Raw genomic sequence first — 22,280 nt, 5'->3', positions numbered from 1 at the left:
TTTCAGCGTGCCCACCCATGGTTGTGTTGAGGCCACCAGCCTCTAACTGTGGAGAATGGGCAATCTACCAGCACTGGGTGGTGCCAGCCATTCTTCCATTACTGTCCCAAGGCTCAGCAAACCACCATGACCTGACATGGTTCTCAGCTATGAGCTTACGAAGCAGAATCCTGCAGGCTGAATGTGCATTTATCATCACAGGGCAGCATAATGCTATATTGGTCAGCTAGTGAGTCTGGCAAACACGAGAGTCTATCACTATAAAATACTTGAATATTCCCACAAGCTTTAATTCTGAGACTATCCAATCCCCACAAAAAACCCCCAGACCATTCTAGGAAGCAATAGACCTTTAAATGTCACTTACATAAAAAGAGAAAATTGGGCTACTGTCCCTCTTTTTTTGTTTATGATTTATATTTTTTAAAAGTGTAAAGTTTCTCTGTTTTATAAAAAACATAATGGCCATAGTAGATCAGACCAATGGTCCACCTAGCCTAGTATCCGGTCTTGCAACAGTGGCCAATGCCAGATGCTTCAGAGGGAATGAACAGAACAGGTAATCATCAAGTGATCCATCCCCCGTTGCCCATTCCCAGCTTCTGGCAAACAGAGGCCAGGGACACTTCAAGAGCATGGTTTTGCATCCCTGCCCATCCTCGCTAATAACCATTGATGGACCTATCCTAAGAGTTACAAACTGACCAGTCAACCACACACCTCATTTGGAACCAGAAGTATGCAATCAGGCAGCAGCAGAGACATCCCCCGCAAAAAAGCAAATACGGTACAGTACTATGTTAAACGTAAACTACTACAAAATAATGGAAAAACAGCATTTTTCTTCGTATAGTAAAGTTTCAAAACTGCAGTAAGTCAATGTTCAGTTGTAAATTTTGGAAAGAACCACCATAATGTTTTGTTCAGTTATGAACATTTCAGAGTTACGAACAACCTCCATTCCCAAGGTGTTTGTAACTTTGAGGTTCTACTGTACTTCCTTTTGTTTGTTTTAAACCTGCTGCCTATTAATTTCATTTGGTGACCCCTAGTTTTTTTGTTATGAGAAGGAGTAAATAACACTTCCTTATTTACTTTCTTCACACCAGTCATGATTTTATAGACCTCTATCATAGCCCCCCTTAGTCGTCTCTTTTCCAAGCTGAAAAGTCCCAATACAGTAACTCCTCACTTAAAGTTGTCCCAGTTAACGTTGTTTCGTTGTTACGCACTCTGGCGGATCAAAGCACGTTCGATATAACGCGGTAAAATTTTTGACTCCTGAGGACAGCGTTATATTGAGGTAGAGGGGTGTGTGTGTGTGTGTGTGTGTGCGCACACACACACACACACAAATATAGTCTTTTGCCTGGTAAAAAAAAATTTCCCTGGAACCTAACCCCTCCTATTTACATTAATTATTATGCGGAAATTGGATTAGCTGAACATCATTTCGCTCAAAGTCACATTTTTCAGGAACACAACTACAACATTAAGCGAGGAGTTTCTGTATTAATAATCTCTCCTCATGTGGAAGCTGTTCCATATCCCTAATAAATTTTGTTGTCCTTTTCTGTACCTATTCCAATTCCAATATATCTTTTTTGAGATGGGGTGACTCAATCTGCAGGCGATATTCAAGGTGTAGGCGTACCATGGATTTATATAGAGATAATACGATATTTTTCTGTCTTATTATCTATCCCTTTCCTAATGATTCCCAACATTCTGTTAGTTTTTGTGTCTGCCGCTGCACATTGAGTGGATGTTTTCAGGGAACTATCCACAATGACTCCAAGATCTCTTTCTTGAGTGGTAACAGCTAATCTAAACCCCATCATTTTATATGCATAGTTAGGATTAAGTTTTCCAATGTGCATTACTTTGCATTTGACCTTAAATACCAAGTATGTCAAGTCTAGTCTTGGAGGACTCCCTGGAAGTCTCAAAAGTTGAAGGCAAGCTTTTTTAGCCCTTAATTGGCAAGAATGAGTTATTGAATCTAAGAGTTCTTCCCCTACCTATTTATTCAAGCATTCGAATTAAGCAGGAGTTTTAAACAGTCTAAGTTAAAGCTATGTTCCTCTCTTTGCTAATCAGGTTTCACTTTCATGTCATTTGTGTGTTATAATCTTACTCCTTCTCCAGTCGTCCATAAAGTGTTCCAGAAAAAACGGGGCAGACAAAACCTGAATTTAATTAATTTAAAAAAAGCATGAAGCAAAAAGGAAGTGGCTCAAATATTTTGTTTCCCCTTGCAGGTCACATTTAAGAGCTGGAGTCAAATTCTCCTATACATCCCCATTAGTGACAACAGGATATGACTCAATCATCTGCTCTAAAACATGATGGACAAAAATGCAACCTGGATGAAGTGTGTCTTTCATAGAGATGGGCATCTTACTTGCATCCTGCAGTGGTTAAATTTTCCACCCTCACTGAAGCACAGATGTTTCTTCTACTTGGACGAGACGACTGTTGCCCAACCTTATTACACAGGAGGGCCCCATCAACCTAAGCGTGTGCGGGCCAAACAGATTCTACATATTTTAATAAGATTTAAAGTCACCTGTATTGATTTATATTTTAAGTTCAGCTTGTTTTAGATGTGTTTAGATAGACAATTCTGTACATGAAACAACCTATTTACACGCTGTGTAAACTAAAATGATGTGATCATGACGACAAAACGCTAATGAATCCATCATTAGTATATAGCATTGAAGCAGGCTGCGAGTCTTATGAAATGCTCTGGTGGGCCATGTACGGCCTGCAGTTTGGGCACCCCTGGACTAGCCTGAGAAGAGCAATTAAATGCCAAGTCAAGTCCTACTCACCCATCTGTAGCTGGTTTCTTCCGGAGGATGCTTGGGCGTGGGGATGAGCCCTGGGCTGGTGCACTGGCGCTGGCACTCTGGCTGTGAGTTTGTACCACTGTGGTCGCTGCTGGAGCTGCATTGAATGTGTTGCTAATAGGATTGGCCACAATGGTGGCTCCATCTGCCAAGACCACTGCTGGGAAGGACAAAAGGGACATGAAAGAAAAGGAGAGAGAGACAGAACACAACAAAGAAGATGGGAAAAGCAGCAGTTATTAAAAGAAACACTTGATGGGAAAGTAGGTATTCGTATATTTGCTCCCCAAGCTCTCTCCTAGTTTTGAAGTGTAGTGCTGTACAAAGCAATTTAATAACAACCTTCTCTAGGGGAGATGGAAGGCATCACCTGCCTAACAACTGTTGCTAGGTAAGACTAGCATTCCAAGAGAAATGGAAGGGGCAGAGCTTCCCAGGGAAGAATGTATCACTATATGCATAAGAATTGCATGTCTTTGGCAATGCTTATTACTTGTAAGTAAGGCACCGTCTCATAGTGCTGTGTCCTAACCTTCTGCCAGGTGTGTTTGGCCATCTCAGCTGACCATTGATTCAGGACATTTAGTCAGACAGGTGAGAAGTAGATACTGGACAATATTTGCTTGCCAGCCAGCTCTGGGAGGGGCTAGAGTGGTCTCTGAGATGCTAGATGCCTTTTCCTCAGAAAGTCTTCAGGATAGCTGGACTGATGTTTTTCCTCACATGAGGGATTTTCTTGCGGTAGTCCAGCTGGTGAAGGTATTTTGCAGTCACTTTTCAAAGTGTGACTGTAATGGGTTTCATGTCTTGGGCAATTTATAGGCAACATATCCTATCTCTGAGAAGAGCTAGCCATTCCTGAGAAGAATCATCCACATGCAGAGAAGGTTTGTCAAGTTCTTCAGCTGCATTGGCACTTCCAGCTTTAGTCATAACATCGTCAGACCAACACTAACTTAAAAAAACAAATCACTAAAATCTACTTGCAACCTGATCATGTAGTTTTGGCTCGTAAATAATGGAACAAAAACAAATCTACTGAGAGAACGCATATTAGTATATTTAATGTCTGCTATTGTATTACCACTGTAGCTTTATAAAGGTTTGTACTATATAAATACTATTTCTCATCAGGGTGTGGCTTCCCAGAGAGTTAGTCTAGCTAAGATACTTCAGTTGATCAAGAAGCTGGAGGTGAATTCAAGGCTACGTCGCTCCCTTGAACTGATCCCATATATAGCCTGGACCTAGTTGGCTGAAGTTACCTGAAGTCTTTGTTTCTGTTTGTGGCTGCTGAGCATTGATTGGTGCAGGCTGGAGTCCCTGTGTTCCAATTGGTGCAGCTGGGTGGAGTCCCTGTGTTCCAATTGGTGCTGGCTGGATCCCCTGTGCACTGATAGGCGCTGGCTGGATCCCCTGTGCACTGATAGGCGCTGGCTGGATCCCCTGGATGTGACGGGCATGAGATGCATCTACAGTCATCAGCTGCATGGGATTGAGGTGCACAGTGGAGGCCACTCCTACACCAGTTTGAGCTGTGATGGCAGAGTTGGGGGCCTGAGCTGAAACTGAGAACAGTAACATGAACATAGATTATTTCCACCCCAATGGACTACTTCATTTTCCTATGGTGCATAAAGAGGGGTTCTAAACACTATTTGGATTTTTATTTAAGATGGAGCAATTTGCTTAACATTCTGCAGTCTCCTTGCTACTGCTGAAGATAACAGAATTTGAATAAGATTTTTCCCATCACAAACTAACTCTCCAGACTGCTGAGAGCCATAACAAATTCAGATGCCTTAATTTTGCATTTACAATGTCTGTCTGCTACTACAAGATACTATAACTTAATTGCAAAACCAGTTAGAAAGTGGGATACAACAGGAAGAAGGGAGCAAAGCCTGTGTTTTTGAAAGAATACTGTCAACTTGTTCTTTAACTCACAAGTTTAAAAATTAGCCATTTGAATCCTGCAACTGAAGTCTGTATACTACCCCTGAAAGTTTGTCTCTACCTTTGCCACTGATATGTTATTTAAGAGAGTCCTTTGAGTGTCAAGATACAAAAGGTTTTCAGTTTTTGAAAAAAGGAAAGAGCAGCACTGAAGCATTTATTTTAAAAAGACAGGCTTGCAAACTTGTAACAGTTTTGAGCCTACTAATGTGAATTAAAAAAGAAAAATATCTGTGATAGTTTACAGAAGAAGAGAGAGAAGTAGAATCCAAGTGTGGAACGCTTTTAAGATATGGCTTAGTTTAAAATTTTCTCTGATCCTAAATACTTGACACTACAACTGGGTGAACTGGTTTGTTCTTAAGCCCAACCCATTATCCAACACCCACAATGCAGTCGAATTTAACCGTTATGCAAAATGGTGCTCCAGAATATAAGCTTTCTTTTTAAAGACATATATATTTCTAGCCCTCATTATTGCGATGTTAACCATGACGACAAGAACTGATATAGTGTTGTATTTTTGAGTGTGCAGCTGCTTGAATCAATAGTCAGAGAGATGTGAACTGCCCCATTCTCCTCAATGAAATGTTAACTCTGAAGCCTAAACCCTAATTTATACAGTTAACTTTCACTACTGATCATTTCATGCCAAACACCCTAATTGTCTCCTACCCTGCTGCAAAGGCCTCCAGATTTTCCCTTGCACCTCATCTTCCATGATGCATTTATGTATTGTTAACAATACATAAATGCAACAGCACATTGAAAATTGAAGTGGGGGACAGTGGACAGCAAACTGAATGTAATATCACAATAGATAACACAGGGGCTAGTGTGCTGAGCTTAGTGACAACTTAGGCCAGAACAACTCCCAGTTATGGAGACCCACAACTTCATCAGCAAAACCGTGTATGTATGTAAGGTAAAAGGAGTGAATATTACAAAATTAAATTGGCTTATTAGAACATGGATCATGGGAGACCCATCAAGGAGGTTTGGGTCTGGATAAATGCCCAAACTTGTTTAGCAGAATCTCTGTGAACCAGTACCTTGAACTGCACTGAACACTTCTACCAGTCAGGCCTGGCATACTCTTATTGCTGCTCCAAGACTGCTCTAAAAGTCACTTGGATGGCAATTCCTTACCAGGATATTGGCGGATGGTGGACACAGAGCTGGTGATGGGGGTATAAGTGTGTGCAGCCAAAGGGTAGGCAGAAGGCGGGTACGTTGGTAAGAAGTACTGGAATTGGACTGGCACCGACTGCCTACAGATATGAAGATACAGCAAGTGTCAGACAAATCATTACAACTTGCACCCACCTCTTCAATCCCAGTGCTCAGACCACCCTCTAATCTTTGCAACCTCCCTAAGCAAGAGTATCAACTAGCCCTGACTATTCTAGAGATCCCTTTCAGCTAGCTAAATTCAGAAACCTTAAACCCCTTAAGCGTTAGCTATCATGTCAATTCATGCATATGATAAGCCTTTCGCAGAGAAGCAGCCAGGCGCTCTACATAAAGAATTCTTTCCCACCTACCTGTTGTCACTTCTTGTTTCCATGGCAACTGGGTTTGGTGATGCTCGGTGTCCAGATATGGGAATGAGATTACTCCTCTCTCCTGTATAATCAGACTGGATCCGAGGAGAAGTGTGTGTGATTTGCTGAGGGACCACCTTAGCTGCATAATGAAAAACAAGTAGCCAATTGACAACCAAAACAAAGAAAAGAGCAGATGCAGAAAAGGAGAGTTTGAAATCCAGATGATTAAACTTTCTTCTCCCCAGTGAAAATGAACAAGTCTTTTTATTTCACTAACAACAGGGCAGAATCAGAGAAGGAATGGAAACTTTTATTCATTTGTAATGTGTGACCCTTGGGCTCTAAGTGCACATATAAAATACATAATATCAAATTAAGTGACCTCAATCCCTGAATAATCTTAATTCTCCATGATCAGCCCTTTTTCCCCTTGCCAACAGCTTGAGTGGACAGATCTTCAGGGACCAATCCATATGGTGGAAAAGGAGAGAAGGACAGAAGTTTTAATGAGAGCAAGCAAAACCCAGGAGGACCATGGAACTCTCCAGTTGCAACTGGTGAATGGAGACCATGCTTCCCTCCCAAGCCTTACAGGAAGATTTTAAAGAAAACTACAACCTCCTCCACAGATAAGTGGTTGAAGACAGACACGGCTTGCTGGAATACATTTAAAGGCAAATTCAATGTGGCAAAAGTTTAGACCTTTATTGTTTGTAGAGACTGAAAGTTGGGATGCAGAGTGTGGAACAGGCAGGTGAAGATGCAGAAAGTTTGGTACTTGGCCTTTGCTGATAATATTTTTGCTAATCACTGGCTTTGTTTACAGGTTCTGGAGTTTAGTCTTTGGTAAGGTACACTGACCACAAAGGCAAACCAAAGATTTTACACTTGATATTGGAGTTTCTGCTAGTCAGAAGTTGAGTTTATCTCCAGCCATGATAGAGGTTCCCTAGAGACAAAGCATACCTCATTTACCATTCTCCATCCTGGCACAGAAAAACAAGTGGTTGTATTTCAGTAGGGATTTAAGGAAAGAACTGACTAAGGCCTGGTCTACACTAACCCCCCAATTCGAACTAAGGTATGCAACTTCAGCTACGTGAATAATGTAGCTGAAGTCGACGTACCTTAGTTCGAACTTACCGCGGTCCAGATGCGGCAGGCAGGCTCCCCCGTCGACTCCGCGTACTCCTTGCGCCAAGCAGGATTACCGGAGTCGACGGGGAGCACTTCTGGGTTCGATTTATCGCGTCCAGACAAGATGCGATAAATCGAACCCAGAAGTTTGATTGCCTGCCGCCGAACCAGTGTGTAAGTATAGACAAGCCCTAACAGAAATAAAGCCACAGACCTGCCAGTGCTCTAGTTTTAGAACAGTTCCTCTATGAAACAAAACACCTAACTCAAGATAGTTTTCTAACCTGAAAGTTAGCAACACTACCTTTAGTCAGCAGCAACAATTTTAAGAGCTTCTGAGCAACACTGTTGGAAACAGATGTCTCAGCCAGGTTCCACATCTAGGTGCTAAGACAGTGAGTGAGGAGATAAACTGGACTAAGCGTCCTACTCTCAAAACACACAGTCAGATCCGACTAGGCTCCAGCTAAAACTTCTAGCAAATTGAAGGAGAACTTACTCCTTCACTAAGGAAGACAGATTTATATCCCTTAGTAGATATATCCTCAATACATCATACTACATGGTATGAAGTTCCAGGAGGCTCAAGTTTGTTTGGAATAAAGATGCATTTGAGGAGGCCAATAGTTAACTAGACTAACCAAGTGCTTCCAGAACGCTCCCTGCATCATTTAAAAATATATTAGGGCTCAACAAATCTACTTGTTTGTCTCTCCCAACTTGGATTGATTTTTTTGTTATTTCTCTTGTTAATGTGCTAGTAATACATAGATGCCCCAGACCATCCTGGATGTATGTGTAAAGAGAGGTCAGCTGAACTACACCCATTCCATCAGACGCTGAAATCACTCACCAACTGGGATATTTGAGGTGGTCACAGCAGTGGCATGGGAAGAGTGGGAGGGCATTGTCATGGTGACAATTGTACTTGTAGGAGCTTGGGTATGAGACACAGAACCTGAAAGACAGAAAGTGACACTAGAGATTTTTATACAGCTACATCACCCTAATATCCATATCCTAAACACACAGAGAGAACTAGAGAACAAGCACCAGGAATTTTCTATCCAAGCATTCCCTGCCCCCCATACTCCCCCCCCGCCCCCAACAAAAACAGTTCATATCCTAACTAGGGACAGGATCTCTGATGACTGTTTGCAGAACGAAGATGTTCTGCCACCCTCTGTCACCTCTCAACATCATGGAGACGTGATGGTCCCACTACTGAGCTGTGAATACTCACCAGCCGTGGTTGCTGAGGCAATAGTATTGGTTGCCAAAATGGGTGCCACTGTTGCTGCCGCCACTGGAGTACCAGTACTAAAAATGGTTTTCTAGAGAAAAGAAAGTTTCACATGAAGAGAAATTTACAGATACATTTTACTTTTTATTTGCTTTAAAATCATATTGCAGCTATTCCTAAGAGAAGAGGACACCAGCCTCTTTACAACAACCAAAGTTCTAGCCTAACTTTGAACCCTGTTCATCACTTACTCTGGGTCATCAAGATGTTTTGGTTCAAAGTAAGAAAAAAATATGGAATAAGGCTGTAAAAAATAATTGTGGGTCACAATTTTCTCCCGACACACACCCTTTCCCCTCCCACCCCCCACAGCTGATCGCCCACAGACACACCTGCCCCTTGCCCATACACCACTTGCACTGACCACACCAAAACCACAAAGGTGAACAACTGCCTGAACTGTGGAAGAAACTACACTGATCTCATCTCATGGGATTTACCTGAGCCATGTTGTGGAGCTGCTGTTTTGGTGTTCCTATGGCTGGGTGAGATGGCAGCGTGATCCGAGTTGCCGTGTCCCGTGGCTGCGCAGGACGCTGAATATTAATAGCTGCGGAAGGTGGGTGCTGCTGGATAGACAGAGTGGGCCTACTGGGAAAAGAAAGAAAGGACGTTCAGAGAACTAATCTTTATTTAGTATCCAGACAGTGAAACAAGGATTACTGGCTCCCCCCATACTGGCAAGTAGAGACATCAGACTCCACTTGTCTTCTCTTTGAGGGCTACACTACTATTGAACCCATGTTAACACAGTGACAGAATTTGCAGAAGTGCCTGCTGTATAATTCTTATTCTGTGTCTTCCACAGGTGGGAACAAACAGATTCCTCAGTATCTAGAGATACCAACATGAGCAAAACAAGCTAATTTCAATTTCTACCCCTCCCCCCACCCCGAGATATTTTGAATATTCCAACACTCATATGCCATTTTCTACAGAAACTTCTGCTAGAAGAGGATGGGACTGAATTAGCCAGGTGCTGTCATGGCAGGCCAGTAAACCCAATTCCTTGGGAAACAAATTGGTCAAGTTCCTGTTTAGCTGTTTTTCTCTCTGGGAACAGAAAACAATATTTAGCATTTACAGTGTTTTTCCTTCACAGAGCTGCAAGCATTTCACACAAATGGATAAGCATTATTTTCCTGGTCTTACAGATGAGCCCACTCAGACAAAGGTTAAGTGATGTGCCTAAAGTCACACAGCAAGTCACTGGCAAAGCAGAGGAAAGAACCCATGTTTACTGACACACTCATGTGCTGTATCAATTGGACCTCAGCAGAGAAATCTCCTATATAGTATTTCTGACATTCACAGGGGTATCAGCCTTCTCTACTCCCCTTCATGCTGTCTATGTGAACGTCAGGAATCTTGGGGCTCCTCAAGACATTTTCCTTATGTGTTTACCTCAGGGCTGATTCCGTAGCATGTGCTGCTGTTGTAGTAATAACTGGAGACTGAGCTCTTGTGGCGGAGACTGTTGCTATTACAGCAGGAGGGATAGTGCTTGACGTCGTCACAGGAGGACGAGACTGTAAAGACAACAGAATAATAAAAGTAAGTCACAATGATGCAATTGAGAAAGTAGCTGGAAAATGCTTTGATAAAGCCAAATTTCCTAGATCTCAGTATAAAATACTGGCACGTGGAGATGTTCCCAGTCTATAAAACTCTTTTGTGAAGTTCTGGCCTGGTTTTCAGAGCAGAAGCATCAGAGGTAGTTGATGATCAAAAGCAGTTAAAAGATCAGATATGTACAGAAACTGTTCCAATGGTTCAGCGCTTCCATATGCTATTAGAAAATATGTTTTTTATTTTGATGAATTCCATTCATGACTACCAAACATAATCTATACTATAGACAGTTATGCAAATGTGGTTACATTTGGACATAACTATAAAAATATGCACAACATTATGTGGATGTCTGATTCCACATGAGCACGCATCCCCTCACCATCTCATTTTAAATATTTATATTTCCTGGTCCAGTATTTTGTTTTATATTACCCCCATCGAACTGATTTAAAGTTTGAGTATAAAGTAACAGCACAAACTCAAGCCAGGCCTTTTTGGACTTAAATGAAGTTTTCAAGCATATTCAGAATGAGGACTTCTCCAGAGTTTAATCAGTTTGTAGACAGTTTAAAGGTCTGTAATCTCCAGCTCATAGTTAGCCTACAAAAAAGCCTGTAAAGCTTTGTACATGATGCTGCCAATGCCAACAGCCCAGTAAATGAAGGATGCTAATGTTATGTTCTGGGTGGATTCCCCCTAAAAGTCAGGAAGATCTTTGAATGAACAGTAATAGTGTGTCTGCAATACAGCATGATTGCCGCTTGCCTGGATTGGTTGATGAATGATGTGCTGAACAGCTGGCTGAGCTGTAGCTGCATTTGGCAACTGTGAAGCTGGCCTCAGAACTGTGGTTACTTTAGAGCTGGACATCACAGCAGCTGCTGCCGCACCTAAGGAACAAATCACGTGTGTTATTGCAAAACATATATATCTGCCAATATACAGAGAGGCATGTAAAATTAAGAAGGTTGTAGAGGAGTTTTTAAACTAAGGGCTGGGAGAAAGATGACAGGTGCGGAGGAGCACATGGTTCGAACAGAGACATCCCTTATTGGATTTATTAAAGGGGAGTCTCTATAGTCTAGTAAAGAAGAGAGGACAGAAATTGATAAACTACAAATAGGAACTGAAGAGAAACAGTCAAATGAAAAAAAGTCCCATTCATTTACATCACTTGAAGGCAGTCAACTAAATATTGACAAATTTTGTAAGTGCTTGTATACAGATGCTAGAAGTTTAAATACTAAGATGGGTGAACTTGAGTGCCTGGTATTAAATGAGAATATTGATTTAACAGGCATCACAAAAAATTGGTGAAACAATGATAATCAATAGGACACAGTAATACCCAGTGTATAAAATATACAGGAAAGACAGTGTAGGTTGTGCTTCTGGGGGAGGGCACTACTTGTGAAAGAAAGCACAGAGTCAAATATAGTAAAAATGTTAAACGAATCACACTGTACCATAGAAACTCTATGGATAAAAATTGCATGCTTGAATAGTAAGAGCATAGCACTAAGAATACATTACTGACCACCTGAACATGATGATGACAGTGATTATGAAATGCTCAGGGAGATTAGAAAGGCTATAAAAACAGAAAACTCAAAAATAACGGGGAATTTCAACTATCCCTGGGTACATGTCACCTCACAACAAGATACAGAGATACAATTTCTAGAAACCATTGATGACTGCTTCTTGGAAGAGCTAGTTCTGGAACCCACAAGGGGAGAGGCAATTCTTGATTTTGACCTAAGTGACGAGAAGTGATTATAACTGAAAGGCTCAGTAACAGCAACCATAATATAAATTTAATTTAATATCCCTGAGGGGACGACGACACACCAAAGAACCCCACCTCAGTAGCATTTAACTTCAAAAAGGGGAACTACACAAATATGAGAAAGCTAGTTAAACAGAAATAAAAGGAACAGTTACAAACAAACAGTCATGCCTGTAAGCTGCATGGAAACTTTAAAAACACCACAACAAAGATTCAAACTATATGTATACCCCAAATAAAAAAAAAAAAAAAAACAGTAAGAGGAGAGGGAAGAAAGTCACCATGGCTAAACAGAGTAAAAGAGGCGGTTAGAGACAAAAAGACATCCTTTAAAAATTTGATGTCAAATCCTACTGAAGAAAATAGAAAACAGTATAAACTCTGGCAAAATTAAAATTAAGCAAAATTAAAATGTCCAGTTAGGCAGGCTGAAAAGGAATTTGAAAAGCAACTAGCAGACTAGAAGACACAAAAACTAACAGCAAAATTTTTTTTTCAAGTACATCAGAAGCAGGAAACATGCCAAACAATCAGTGGGGCCACTGGACAATTGAAGTGCTAAAAAAAAGGACACAAGGAAGACAAGGCCATTGAGGAGAAGCTAAATGAATTCCTTGCATCGGTTTTCACTGCAGAGGATGCAAGGGAGATTCCCACACCTGAGCCCTTTTTTTTAGGTGATGAATCTGAGAACTGTCCCAGATGGAGGAGTCAACAGAGGAGGTTTTGGAATAACAAATTGATACATTAAGAAGTAATAAGTCACCAGGACCAGATGGTATTCACCCAAGAGTTCTGAAGGAACTCAGATATGAAATTGCAGAACTACTAATTGTGGTATGTAACCTACTGATTAAATCAGCCTCTGTACCAGATGACTGGACGATAGCTAATGTAATGCCAATTTAAAAAAAAAAAAAAAAAAAAGGCTCCAGAGGCAATCCTGGCAATTACAGGCTGGTGAGTGAAATTTCAGTACCAGGCAAATTGGTTGAAGCTATAGTAAAGAACAGAATTAGCAGACATGTAGATGAACACAATTTGTTAAGGAAGAGTCAACCCATCTTTTGTGAAGGGAAATCATGCCTACCATCTATTAGAATTATTTGAGGGGGAGGGGGGTTAACAAACATGTGGACAAGAGTGATCCAATGGATAGAATATACTTGGACTTTCAGAAAGCCTTTGACAAGGTTCCTCACCAAATGCTCTTAAGCAAAGTAAGCAGACATGGGATAAGAGTGAAGGTCCTCGCATGGATCTGTAACTGGTTAAAAGACAGGAAACGAAGGATAGGAATAAATGGTCAGTTTTCACAGTGGAGAGAGGTAAAAGGCAGAATTCCCTAAGGATTTGTACTGGGACCTGTGCTGTTCAACGTATTCATAAATGATCTGGAGAAAGGAGTAAACAGTGAAGTGGCAAAGTTTGCAGATGATATAAAATTACTCAAGATAGTAAAGTCCACAGCTGATCTCTAAGAGTTACAAAGGGATCTCACAAAACTGGCTGAGTGGGCAACAAAATGGCAGACGAAATTCAATGCAAATAAATCCACAATAATGCACACTGGAAAACATAATCCCAACTATACACACAAAACAATGGGGTCTAAATCAGCTGTTATGACTCAAGAAAGAGATCTTGGAGTCATTGTGGATAGTTCTCTGAAAACATTTGCTCAATATACAGCAGCAGTCAAAAAAGCTAACAGGATGTTAGGAAACATTAGGAAACAGAGATAACGAGACAGAAAATATCATAATACCACTATATAAATCCATAGTACGCTCACACCTTGAATACTGTATGCAGTTCTGGTTGCCTAATCTCAAAAAAGATAAGTTAGAATTGGAAAAAGTATAGAGAAGGGCAACAAAAATGATCAGAGGTATGGAATAGCTTCCAAGGGAGGGGAGATTAAAAACTCTGGGATTGTTCATCTTAGAAAAGAGACAACTTAGGGGGGATATGATAGAGGTCTATAAAATCATTAATGGTGTGGAGAAAGTAAAAAAGAAAGTGTTTTTACTTCTTCATATAACATGAGAACCAAGGGTGGGCCAATTAAATTAATAGGCAGCAGGTTTAAACAAATACAAGGAAGTATTTCTTCACATAACGCACAGCCAATCTGTGGAACTCATTGCTGGGGATGCTGTGAAGGCCAAAACAAAGACTGATTTAAAAAAAGAATGAGATAAGTTCATGGAGGACAGGTCCATCAATGGCAATTAGCCAAGATGGTCAGGGATGCAACTCCATGCTCTGGGTGTGCCCAAGCCTCTGACTGCCAGAAGCTGGGTCTAGATGACAGGGAATGGATCACTTGATAATTGCCCTGTTCTAGAGCATCTGGCACCAGCCACTGTCGGAAAACAGGATACTGGGCTAGATGGACCACTGGTCTGAGCCACTATGGCCATTCCTATGTTCTTATTTTATACTTCTAGTTTTCATTCTAGTGATGCAACTTCAAAATTAGGGCTAAGAATAATGATACTCAAGGGATAGAGAAGTTTTTTTTTTTGAATTAGCAATAAAGGCCAAAAAATCCTAATCTGCTTTGTTGGACCTTTTCCAACTTCTTACATTTAATAATGTTATTTCATAAATCTGATCTTTTTCAATTGCAAACTATTGAAATAAGTGAGTAGGAGTAACTGAAATAGCTTGCATATTAGATGAATGTGTAAAAAGTGATCTAGCAATTTTGTTAATCTATCTGCATCTGCTGAAGTACAGAGGAAAGATGGATGCACAATAAATGGAAGCTATTTTTTAAAACACCACAGCAAAATGCATGGTATTAGTTCAGTAATCTATCTACTGTTTGCTGTGCCAAAATGATCAGACATCTACAGTGTGAAAACTAGAATCAGAAAAACAATTTTATCACCCAAAACATCAAGCATTTCAACAGCAATTTTAGCTCATAGAAAAATCAACTGTTTGTGTTTGCGAGAGGATCACAAACATAATAATTCACTCCAAATAGTATGCAGTCTAATTTGATGGGAAACATACAATTTCTGCAGATTTCACTCAGTATTACCTAGAGCGAGTAATTTAACAGGAAGAAAATATGAACAAGATGTTGGAAACAGACTGAAAATAAAATAAGTATTAAGTGAAAATACAAAGAGCCATTTATGTTAAAGTGAGTTCCCCAAAAGGCTCAAATAGACACAAATTAAATGCTCAAAAAACAATGACAAAAATGGGTACATGCAAATTCTTCCATATGCGCTGCAAAAGACTGCAAATACAGCTATACACTCTTTCCCAAATACTTTGGTGAAGTACAGTTTTGCACATACAACATATTGCATGCACAAATATAGGATCACTGAAAGTGCAGGACGCCCAGAGATCATGCTCTTTAGAGCTTTAGACCTGTTTGTGAACGAAAATCACTATTAAGAGTACAGAGCAATATTTTTTTTAAAATTAGCTTAAAAGTTTTAGATTTCTTTCTTGAGCAACTGCATAATATTGTGATCTAAACATACCAATTCTCCATGCAAGTACAGAGGACAGGGACATGGAAACAAAAATTTGGTAGGTGTTTTTTTTTGTATCAATCTGATTTTAACCTAAGACTGGAAGCCCAATTCATAGACCTTAAAGATAAGCCTGCTATCAGAAGCCTGACAGACTTAAATTATCCCTCAAACAGCAATCATGCTAGCTGATCTCCTCTTAAAGTGACTGATGTTCTGCTTTACAAGCTACAGAAAGAGAGGCTGAAACCACAACAGCCAAAATCATGGGAGAAGAGACAAAAGCCTACACAGCTAGAACAAAGTTATCTCAGACACAAGTCTGAATGTGCACCACTCGATACAGTAATACACCTTACTACAGAATAGGAATGATATTGTGGTGGATGGATAGGAGACAGACTACAAGGCATAGTAAACAATCAGGAGCGAGCAATGATTAAGCTGTGACATTTTGCACAATAGACTTACCTAAACTAGGCCATGTTTTCTAAAGTACCCCACTGTTTTGCCAGCAGTGTTCAACTAGAACAGTGGTCTCCAAACTTTTTTGATCGCGCACCCCTATCAGTAAAAAATTTTTGAGCATGCACCCCCAATATATGTATATTTATTTATGTATAAATTATATACATGTACTACTATCCTAATATATTATGTACATTATAAAACATACAAAAAAAATTAAATTAAAAAAGGATGAGATAAAGGTGAAATAATTTTACAATTTTTATTGTATTTTATTTAACGGTACAAAAAACCTTTTTGATCTCACAATAATAATAATATTAATAATAATATTTTTTAATGAGAGCAATGTGATTGAATATGCTTCATTATTTCTGAAAATCTTGGTTTAACTCTTTGTGATACAGTGATTTGAAGGTCTGGATTAGGGTTAGGGTGTGGGAGGGGGGCTCAGGGTGGGGGTGCGCGGTCTGGGAGGGAGTTAGGGTGTGGGAGGGCGCTCAGGGTGGGGGTGCGGGAGGAGGATCAGGCTGGGGAAGGCAGGAGGTGCAGAGCACTTACCTGGGGCAGCTCCTGTTTGGTGCAGGGGGTGTGCAGGTGGCTCTGCGTAGCGCGGCACAGCCCCCATGGCCACGATTCTGGGAGCTGCCCCCCTCCACCCCCACAGGGCCACCCAGAACGCAGGTGCTTTAGGGGCTGCAGGGGCCTGGGCTAAGGGGGCCCCGGCCTGCAGCTCTAAAGCCCCTTTCGGAATGCGGCCTTGAGTCCTCCGGCCCGTGGAGTAGCAAGGGCAGCCGTGCAGCCAGCGACCGGAGAGAAGCAGTGCCACGGGCCGGAGGACTTAGGGCTGCATTTCAAAAGGGCCTTTGGAGCTGCAGGCCAGGGCCCCGGGGCCCTCTTAGCCCAGGGCCCGGCAGCCCCTAAAGCCCCTGCGTTCCGTGTGGCTCTGCCTGCTGGGGGGGCAGCTTCCCCGCTTGCTCCCTCCTTCTCTCCTCCGGCCGCCCCCTTCTTCCCCCTCCCTCCGGTGGCACTCCTCCTCCCGCGCCCTCCCCCCCAAGGGATCGTCTTGCGCACCCCACTTTGGAGACCACTGAACTAGAAGATGGTGCTGGCACCATCACGTACACCTGCACTAGGCAGTTTCAGAAAACATAACACCTAAAATGCCAGCAGCTCCCTGAAGCCCTGTCTACACTAGCATTCTTACCGCTGGAGTGATACCCACATTAACAATAGTGGGAAATTTTAAGGGAAAAAAGAAACTAGTGTAGATGCAGCCTTCCTGAGCAAGTGAGAAAACGAGACATTTTTACAGCTCGTGTTGACTTCACCTCGGGGTAAGTGAGAAGCTCCAATGTGTAAAGGGGGGCCAGGAGCACTACTTCGGATAATAGACATCTGAACATTTGTTGCCATGATATGGTGCAAGTTACTGGCATGTCCCTGCAGGAAAAAAAAAAAAAAAAAAAAAGAGGATTCCATGAAAAATGTTGCCCAGAGAGAAAGATCACATTCGCAGGTAATTGCCCACGTTAAAATGTCAAAGGCAGCAACAAACCACATTTAACAGTTTTGTGGAAATACACCAGTATGCAGAGGGATTACAAATGAGAGGGGAGTACAGACGAACATTTCTGCAGGATGAAGCTGCAGCCTCCTTCCATTTTCAATGGAAACTCTCAAACACATATCTACTCAGGCAAGTTTGTGTCAGTTACCAATTTCTCTTTCCCTCCAAGTCACTGTCCCATTTCAATTGGGCAGGTGGCATTTCTGCATCCAGTGATCTCTTTAGACAGTTCATATCAAACCATTCAGCAGAATTAATAGAAATATGGGAGACTGGGAAGAACTGCAACATATTAAATTAACTCCTCATATTTCACTTATAACTGCCTTTCCAGGCATATTTAGGAACGTCACTTAAAAAGCAATAATTGGTGTGAATCCCTAGTAGGTAGAAACACCTACTCTAAAAATTCATGAACAGTATTGGCTAACCAATTACAAATAAAATTTAGTAGGTATCACACTTATGTTACATTATGTTAACCTAATGGTATTTCACTTGCTAGAGCTGAGTATTGTTTTTGGCAAACGAGCTTTGAAATGCAAGAATCAGGAGCGTGCTTTGGCGTTAACTCCTTGACAGGCATTCACACCAAAGCCTTGCCTACGCTCAGAGCTTTCAGAATTTCTCCGCTATTGGTCTGGTGTGGGACAGCACTGGTGGGGCTACAAAAAGAAGAACTAGTGTAAATCAGCTGCTTACCAATACATCAACTGGACTTGCTCTGAGTAGAGCTAGACAACAAGGTGATTAAACAAACAAACAGCATCCATTTACACTAGCATGTCTGTTGGTAGAGCAGCAACAGTGGGAGAGTTTAAGAAAATGCTCATTATTTCAGTCTGCTTGCGGGTCAGTATGCTACCACCTTATATGTTCTGTCAAATGGCGTCTCAAAACTAAAACTAGTAGCTTTCTAAAAGAGTAAAATGATAGCGTCACCTTTGCAGAAGAAGGGATCGTGCTTTGTTCTGAAGAATGAGCCTAAATCAGATTTCTTCAGATTTATCTGGCCCCAGCTTATCAGATGGACCAACGGAGATGCAACCGTCATCTGCCTAGGGCAGTGGTGGGCAACCTGCGGCTATCAGGGTAATCCACTGGCGGGCCGCCAGTTTGTTTACATTTGCACAGCCGCCTGCAGCTCCCAGTGGCTGCAGTTCACTGTTCCCGGCCAATGGGAGCTGTGGGAAGTGGTGTGGGCCACAGGGACATGCTGGCTGCTGCTTCTTGCAGCTCCCATTGGCCGGGAACAGCGAACTGCGGCCACTGGGAGCTGTGGGCAACCATGCAAATGTAAACAAACTGGCAGCCTGCCAGTGGATTACCCTGATGGGCCGCAGGTTGCCCACCACTTGCCTAGGGTTTTAACAGGGTGAGGCCCTATGGCCCTTGCTTCATCTCCCTACTCAGCTGCATTTTTCTTATACATTGGTGGGAATGTCTGCTCCCATCTCCACACTCTCTTGGTGGTTACTAATACTTTGAGGAGAAATGATGGACTAGTTCACCCCCTTCTCAAGATCTCCCTGCTCTACTGATGGTTTCTGGACAGAGGAACTTTCAACCAACATCCCACTTTAGTAAATAGCAAGGTAGAGGAAAAGGAAACCTGTTGTCCACTGATTGTTGCCACAGGAATAGCTGAGGCTTGTGGGATATTGTTTTCCATGGTTACAGTAACCTGCCCAGGAACCTTGGTGGGAGCTGGCATTGTAGAGGGTGGAGCAGGAGCAATGGGCCGGCTGGGCATGGTGGGCTTCGTAGGAGGCTGCAAGAAACAAGAAAAATAGTAACAATTCAATACAAGGAAGTAGAGATCTCTCCTCAAAAATCACAGCCTGGTGAGGTTTGCATCAATAGTGCTAACAGGATGTGTGTGTTTTGGCGGGAAGGGAAGAAGCATGGGTCCCTTTCAGCTGAGAGAAACTGGAAGGAAAAAACTCTTTTGGCTAGGGCGGGGTCTCATTGTAGACATTACTTAGCACAACAGACCCCCAATCATATCTCCCAGAGTGTCTAGATACTACAGACCAAACAAACATCAGAAATACAGACAAAAAGCCAAACAAGAAAGACATTAGTATCCTCATTTACTTTTTAAAAAAAACTTTAATCTCCCTTTTCTCTTCCCTTCTTAGTCTTTAGATTTTCTGCACAAGTCCTCTTCTGCCAATTAGATCATGTTTAGTTAAGGCTTAGATGGGAAAAAAGAGAAAATGGCTGTAATCAACCATTTGCTCAAGTTACAACCATCCCTTACAAAGGTCTCCTTCTTGTGTCTTCTTAACCCCATCCTCACAAAAAGGATTCTGCCCAGCTGTAGGAATTGCCTAGTTTGTGCATGATTCTCCATAACTTCATTTTAATGCTCTATTTATATGCACGAGTATCTCATTGACATTCTTTCCTCCCTCTTCCAGGAATGAATGGAGTGCTGTAAAATTGATTTAGACCATCCTTAATCTAAGAAATAAAGTAAGTGGAAAAGCCACAAAGTGCTGCCTAAGGGCTGCAAGGTTCCCAACCTGCCATCTGGAGTAGGGGCATCACACCGACGAGGCACATATTCACAGAAGAAGAGCACAGAAAAGAGCTCAATAAATAAATAAAGCAATTTATAGAAAAGAACATTTTAGTCAAGAGAAGGTAAATGAAATAGAACTGAAATTAGCCTAGAGGTGTTTGATCGAACTGGGAAAGTATTAACTCCTCTAGTGGCTTATTTTCATTATCAACTCAGTCATGCGCCACCTTGTTACCTTCATAAGACCCTCTGAAAAGGAAAGTGGCACTGCTGGAGTCAGATGTGCTGGCGGAGCTGTCACTGTAACCGCAGTACCCGATTGGACTGTATGGTGTGTCAACATCTGAACCTGTGGGTATGGCCGAACAACCACTGGTTCCTGTTTCTCTTCACGAGACTGTAGAGAGGCACCAGGACCCATGTGCTCTCTGGGAGCAACTTCTGACTCTCGATTAGATTCATCACTCACTGCTGAGGAAAGAAAAAAGGAACTATAAAGAAGAGGATAAAAATGGGTAAGAAGTATGCACGCTTGTCCACAAGCCCAGAAATGGAGTGCCAAATACATACATACAAAGGCAGTTTGTTTAAAACCTCCTGAACAAGAGACATTTACTGCTCCTGGTATGAAAAACCTGCTCGAAAAACAAACGTCTCCAGAATGTCATCAATCCTCCTGCAAAGCGTGCTCTGCATTCCTCTTAGAGCCCTAAGGATTATCCCCACACATCATGGTCTAACCCAAGTCACTCACAAGGCACAATCATCCTTCTTAAAATAAACCTCTAACTGTAACCTCTCTTTAAAGTGAATAATTAAATTTAAATGAACAAAATAAGCTGATCGAGACCATCAGGCAAATGACTAAGGCATGGATTCAATTAATTTTTTATTAAAGACTTCACTAAATGCAAGATTGTCCAACCACTTAGTCTAATTAAAAATAGGAATAAAGTGTAAAAGCAAAAAACTACAACAATCAAAGCACAAAGCTGCCACAATGACCGTGATAATTAGACTAAAATTGGAATTTCTGTCTTATTTCCATCTCATAAATTCATAAGAGCACAGGAAGCTCAGCTGTAAACTATATTTAAACACTAGTTATTATTAGGCAATCAAAACCTATGTAGAATTTGTTTTATACTTACTGTACAACTCTCAGAATCTCCTACCATAATTATGCATTTGAATACTAAAAACATACTTCCTTCCATCTTACTCTATAAGATCAGATTGACTTACTGCTGGAGGCATCAGTAATGTGATAACTCTCACTACTCAGGCCCTGATCCTGCAATGAGCTCCAGGTCGGGGCAGGCATCTGGTAGCACAGACCTCATTGCAGAATTGGGACCTAAGACATCAAACACCAGTCAAAAGTTATGGAGATAATGAAACAGTAACAGTTTTCAAACCCATTTTAGAAATACCTATCAGACATATAGTCTCATTTAGCAAATAATTAAAGGAACACTGACAAATCGATTTTTTTTTTTTTTAAATCCACTGACAGTGTCCCGTTAATACATCAGCTAACCCATACAGTTCTATTTATAGGTGATCATGGTCCATGTATACTTCTGTGTGGTTTGCGCTGAAGCCGCTCCCTATAGTTCCCACCTACCTGTGATTTCTTTGCAGTTTTCCCCTCCCCAACGGAGAGCCCAATTAGTATGTCCTACACCAACTAGAATTTACTTTTTAGATCATTTCTAAACAGCAGCTTGTGGTCAAAATGTTTTTGCTAACATTGTTTTCCTAGTATCAGAGGGGTAGCCGTGTTAGTCTGAATCTGTAAAAAGCAACAGATCTGATGGTGTCAAATTTGCAAATGAATTGGAGCTCAGCAGTTTCTCTTTGGAGTCTGGTCCTGAAGTTTTTTGCTATAAAATGGCTACCTTTACATCTGCTATTGTGTGGCCAGGGAGGTTGCTGGTGACAACCCACACACCGCAGCATAACAACTCTAACTCAGGAACCAACCCATGCAACAAACCTCGATGCCAACTCTGCCCAATATCTACACCAGCAACACCATCACAGGACC

General features: G+C 41.5%; 1 protein-coding gene across 17 annotated transcripts in view; it reads right to left on the bottom strand.

Annotated features, from left to right (window-relative positions):
- Positions 1 to 22,280, bottom strand: part of SAP130 (Sin3A associated protein 130) — a 32,493-nt gene that overhangs the window by 7,971 nt on the left and 2,242 nt on the right. For 4 of the 17 annotated variants that reach the window (XM_024103255.3, XM_065556087.1, XM_042853534.2 and 1 more), the window contains exons 3-14: positions 20,466 to 20,701; positions 19,316 to 19,474; positions 17,465 to 17,576; positions 11,139 to 11,263; positions 10,203 to 10,327; positions 9,239 to 9,389; positions 8,739 to 8,829; positions 8,349 to 8,453; positions 6,356 to 6,497; positions 5,961 to 6,082; positions 4,121 to 4,423; positions 2,838 to 3,015 (exon numbers count right to left, since the gene is read on the bottom strand). In XM_024103255.3, coding sequence (XP_023959023.2) covers positions 2,838 to 3,015; positions 4,121 to 4,423; positions 5,961 to 6,082; positions 6,356 to 6,497; positions 8,349 to 8,453; positions 8,739 to 8,829; positions 9,239 to 9,389; positions 10,203 to 10,327; positions 11,139 to 11,263; positions 17,465 to 17,576; positions 19,316 to 19,474; positions 20,466 to 20,701 — 1,849 coding nt within the window. The remainder of the gene's footprint in view (positions 1 to 2,837; positions 3,016 to 4,120; positions 4,424 to 5,960; positions 6,083 to 6,355; positions 6,498 to 8,348; positions 8,454 to 8,738; positions 8,830 to 9,238; positions 9,390 to 10,202; positions 10,328 to 11,138; positions 11,264 to 17,464; positions 17,577 to 19,315; positions 19,475 to 20,465; positions 20,702 to 22,280) is intronic. The other 13 variants (XM_065556088.1, XM_065556091.1, XM_065556092.1 and 10 more) reach the window with 7 other exon arrangements.

This window comes from Chrysemys picta, chromosome 9 (assembly GCF_011386835.1).
Source record: "Chrysemys picta bellii isolate R12L10 chromosome 9, ASM1138683v2, whole genome shotgun sequence".
In the NCBI taxonomy this organism is placed as follows: domain Eukaryota; kingdom Metazoa; phylum Chordata; order Testudines; family Emydidae; genus Chrysemys; species Chrysemys picta.
Note: the sequence above shows the minus strand (reverse complement) of the source record. Positions and strands in the feature narration are given on the sequence as shown.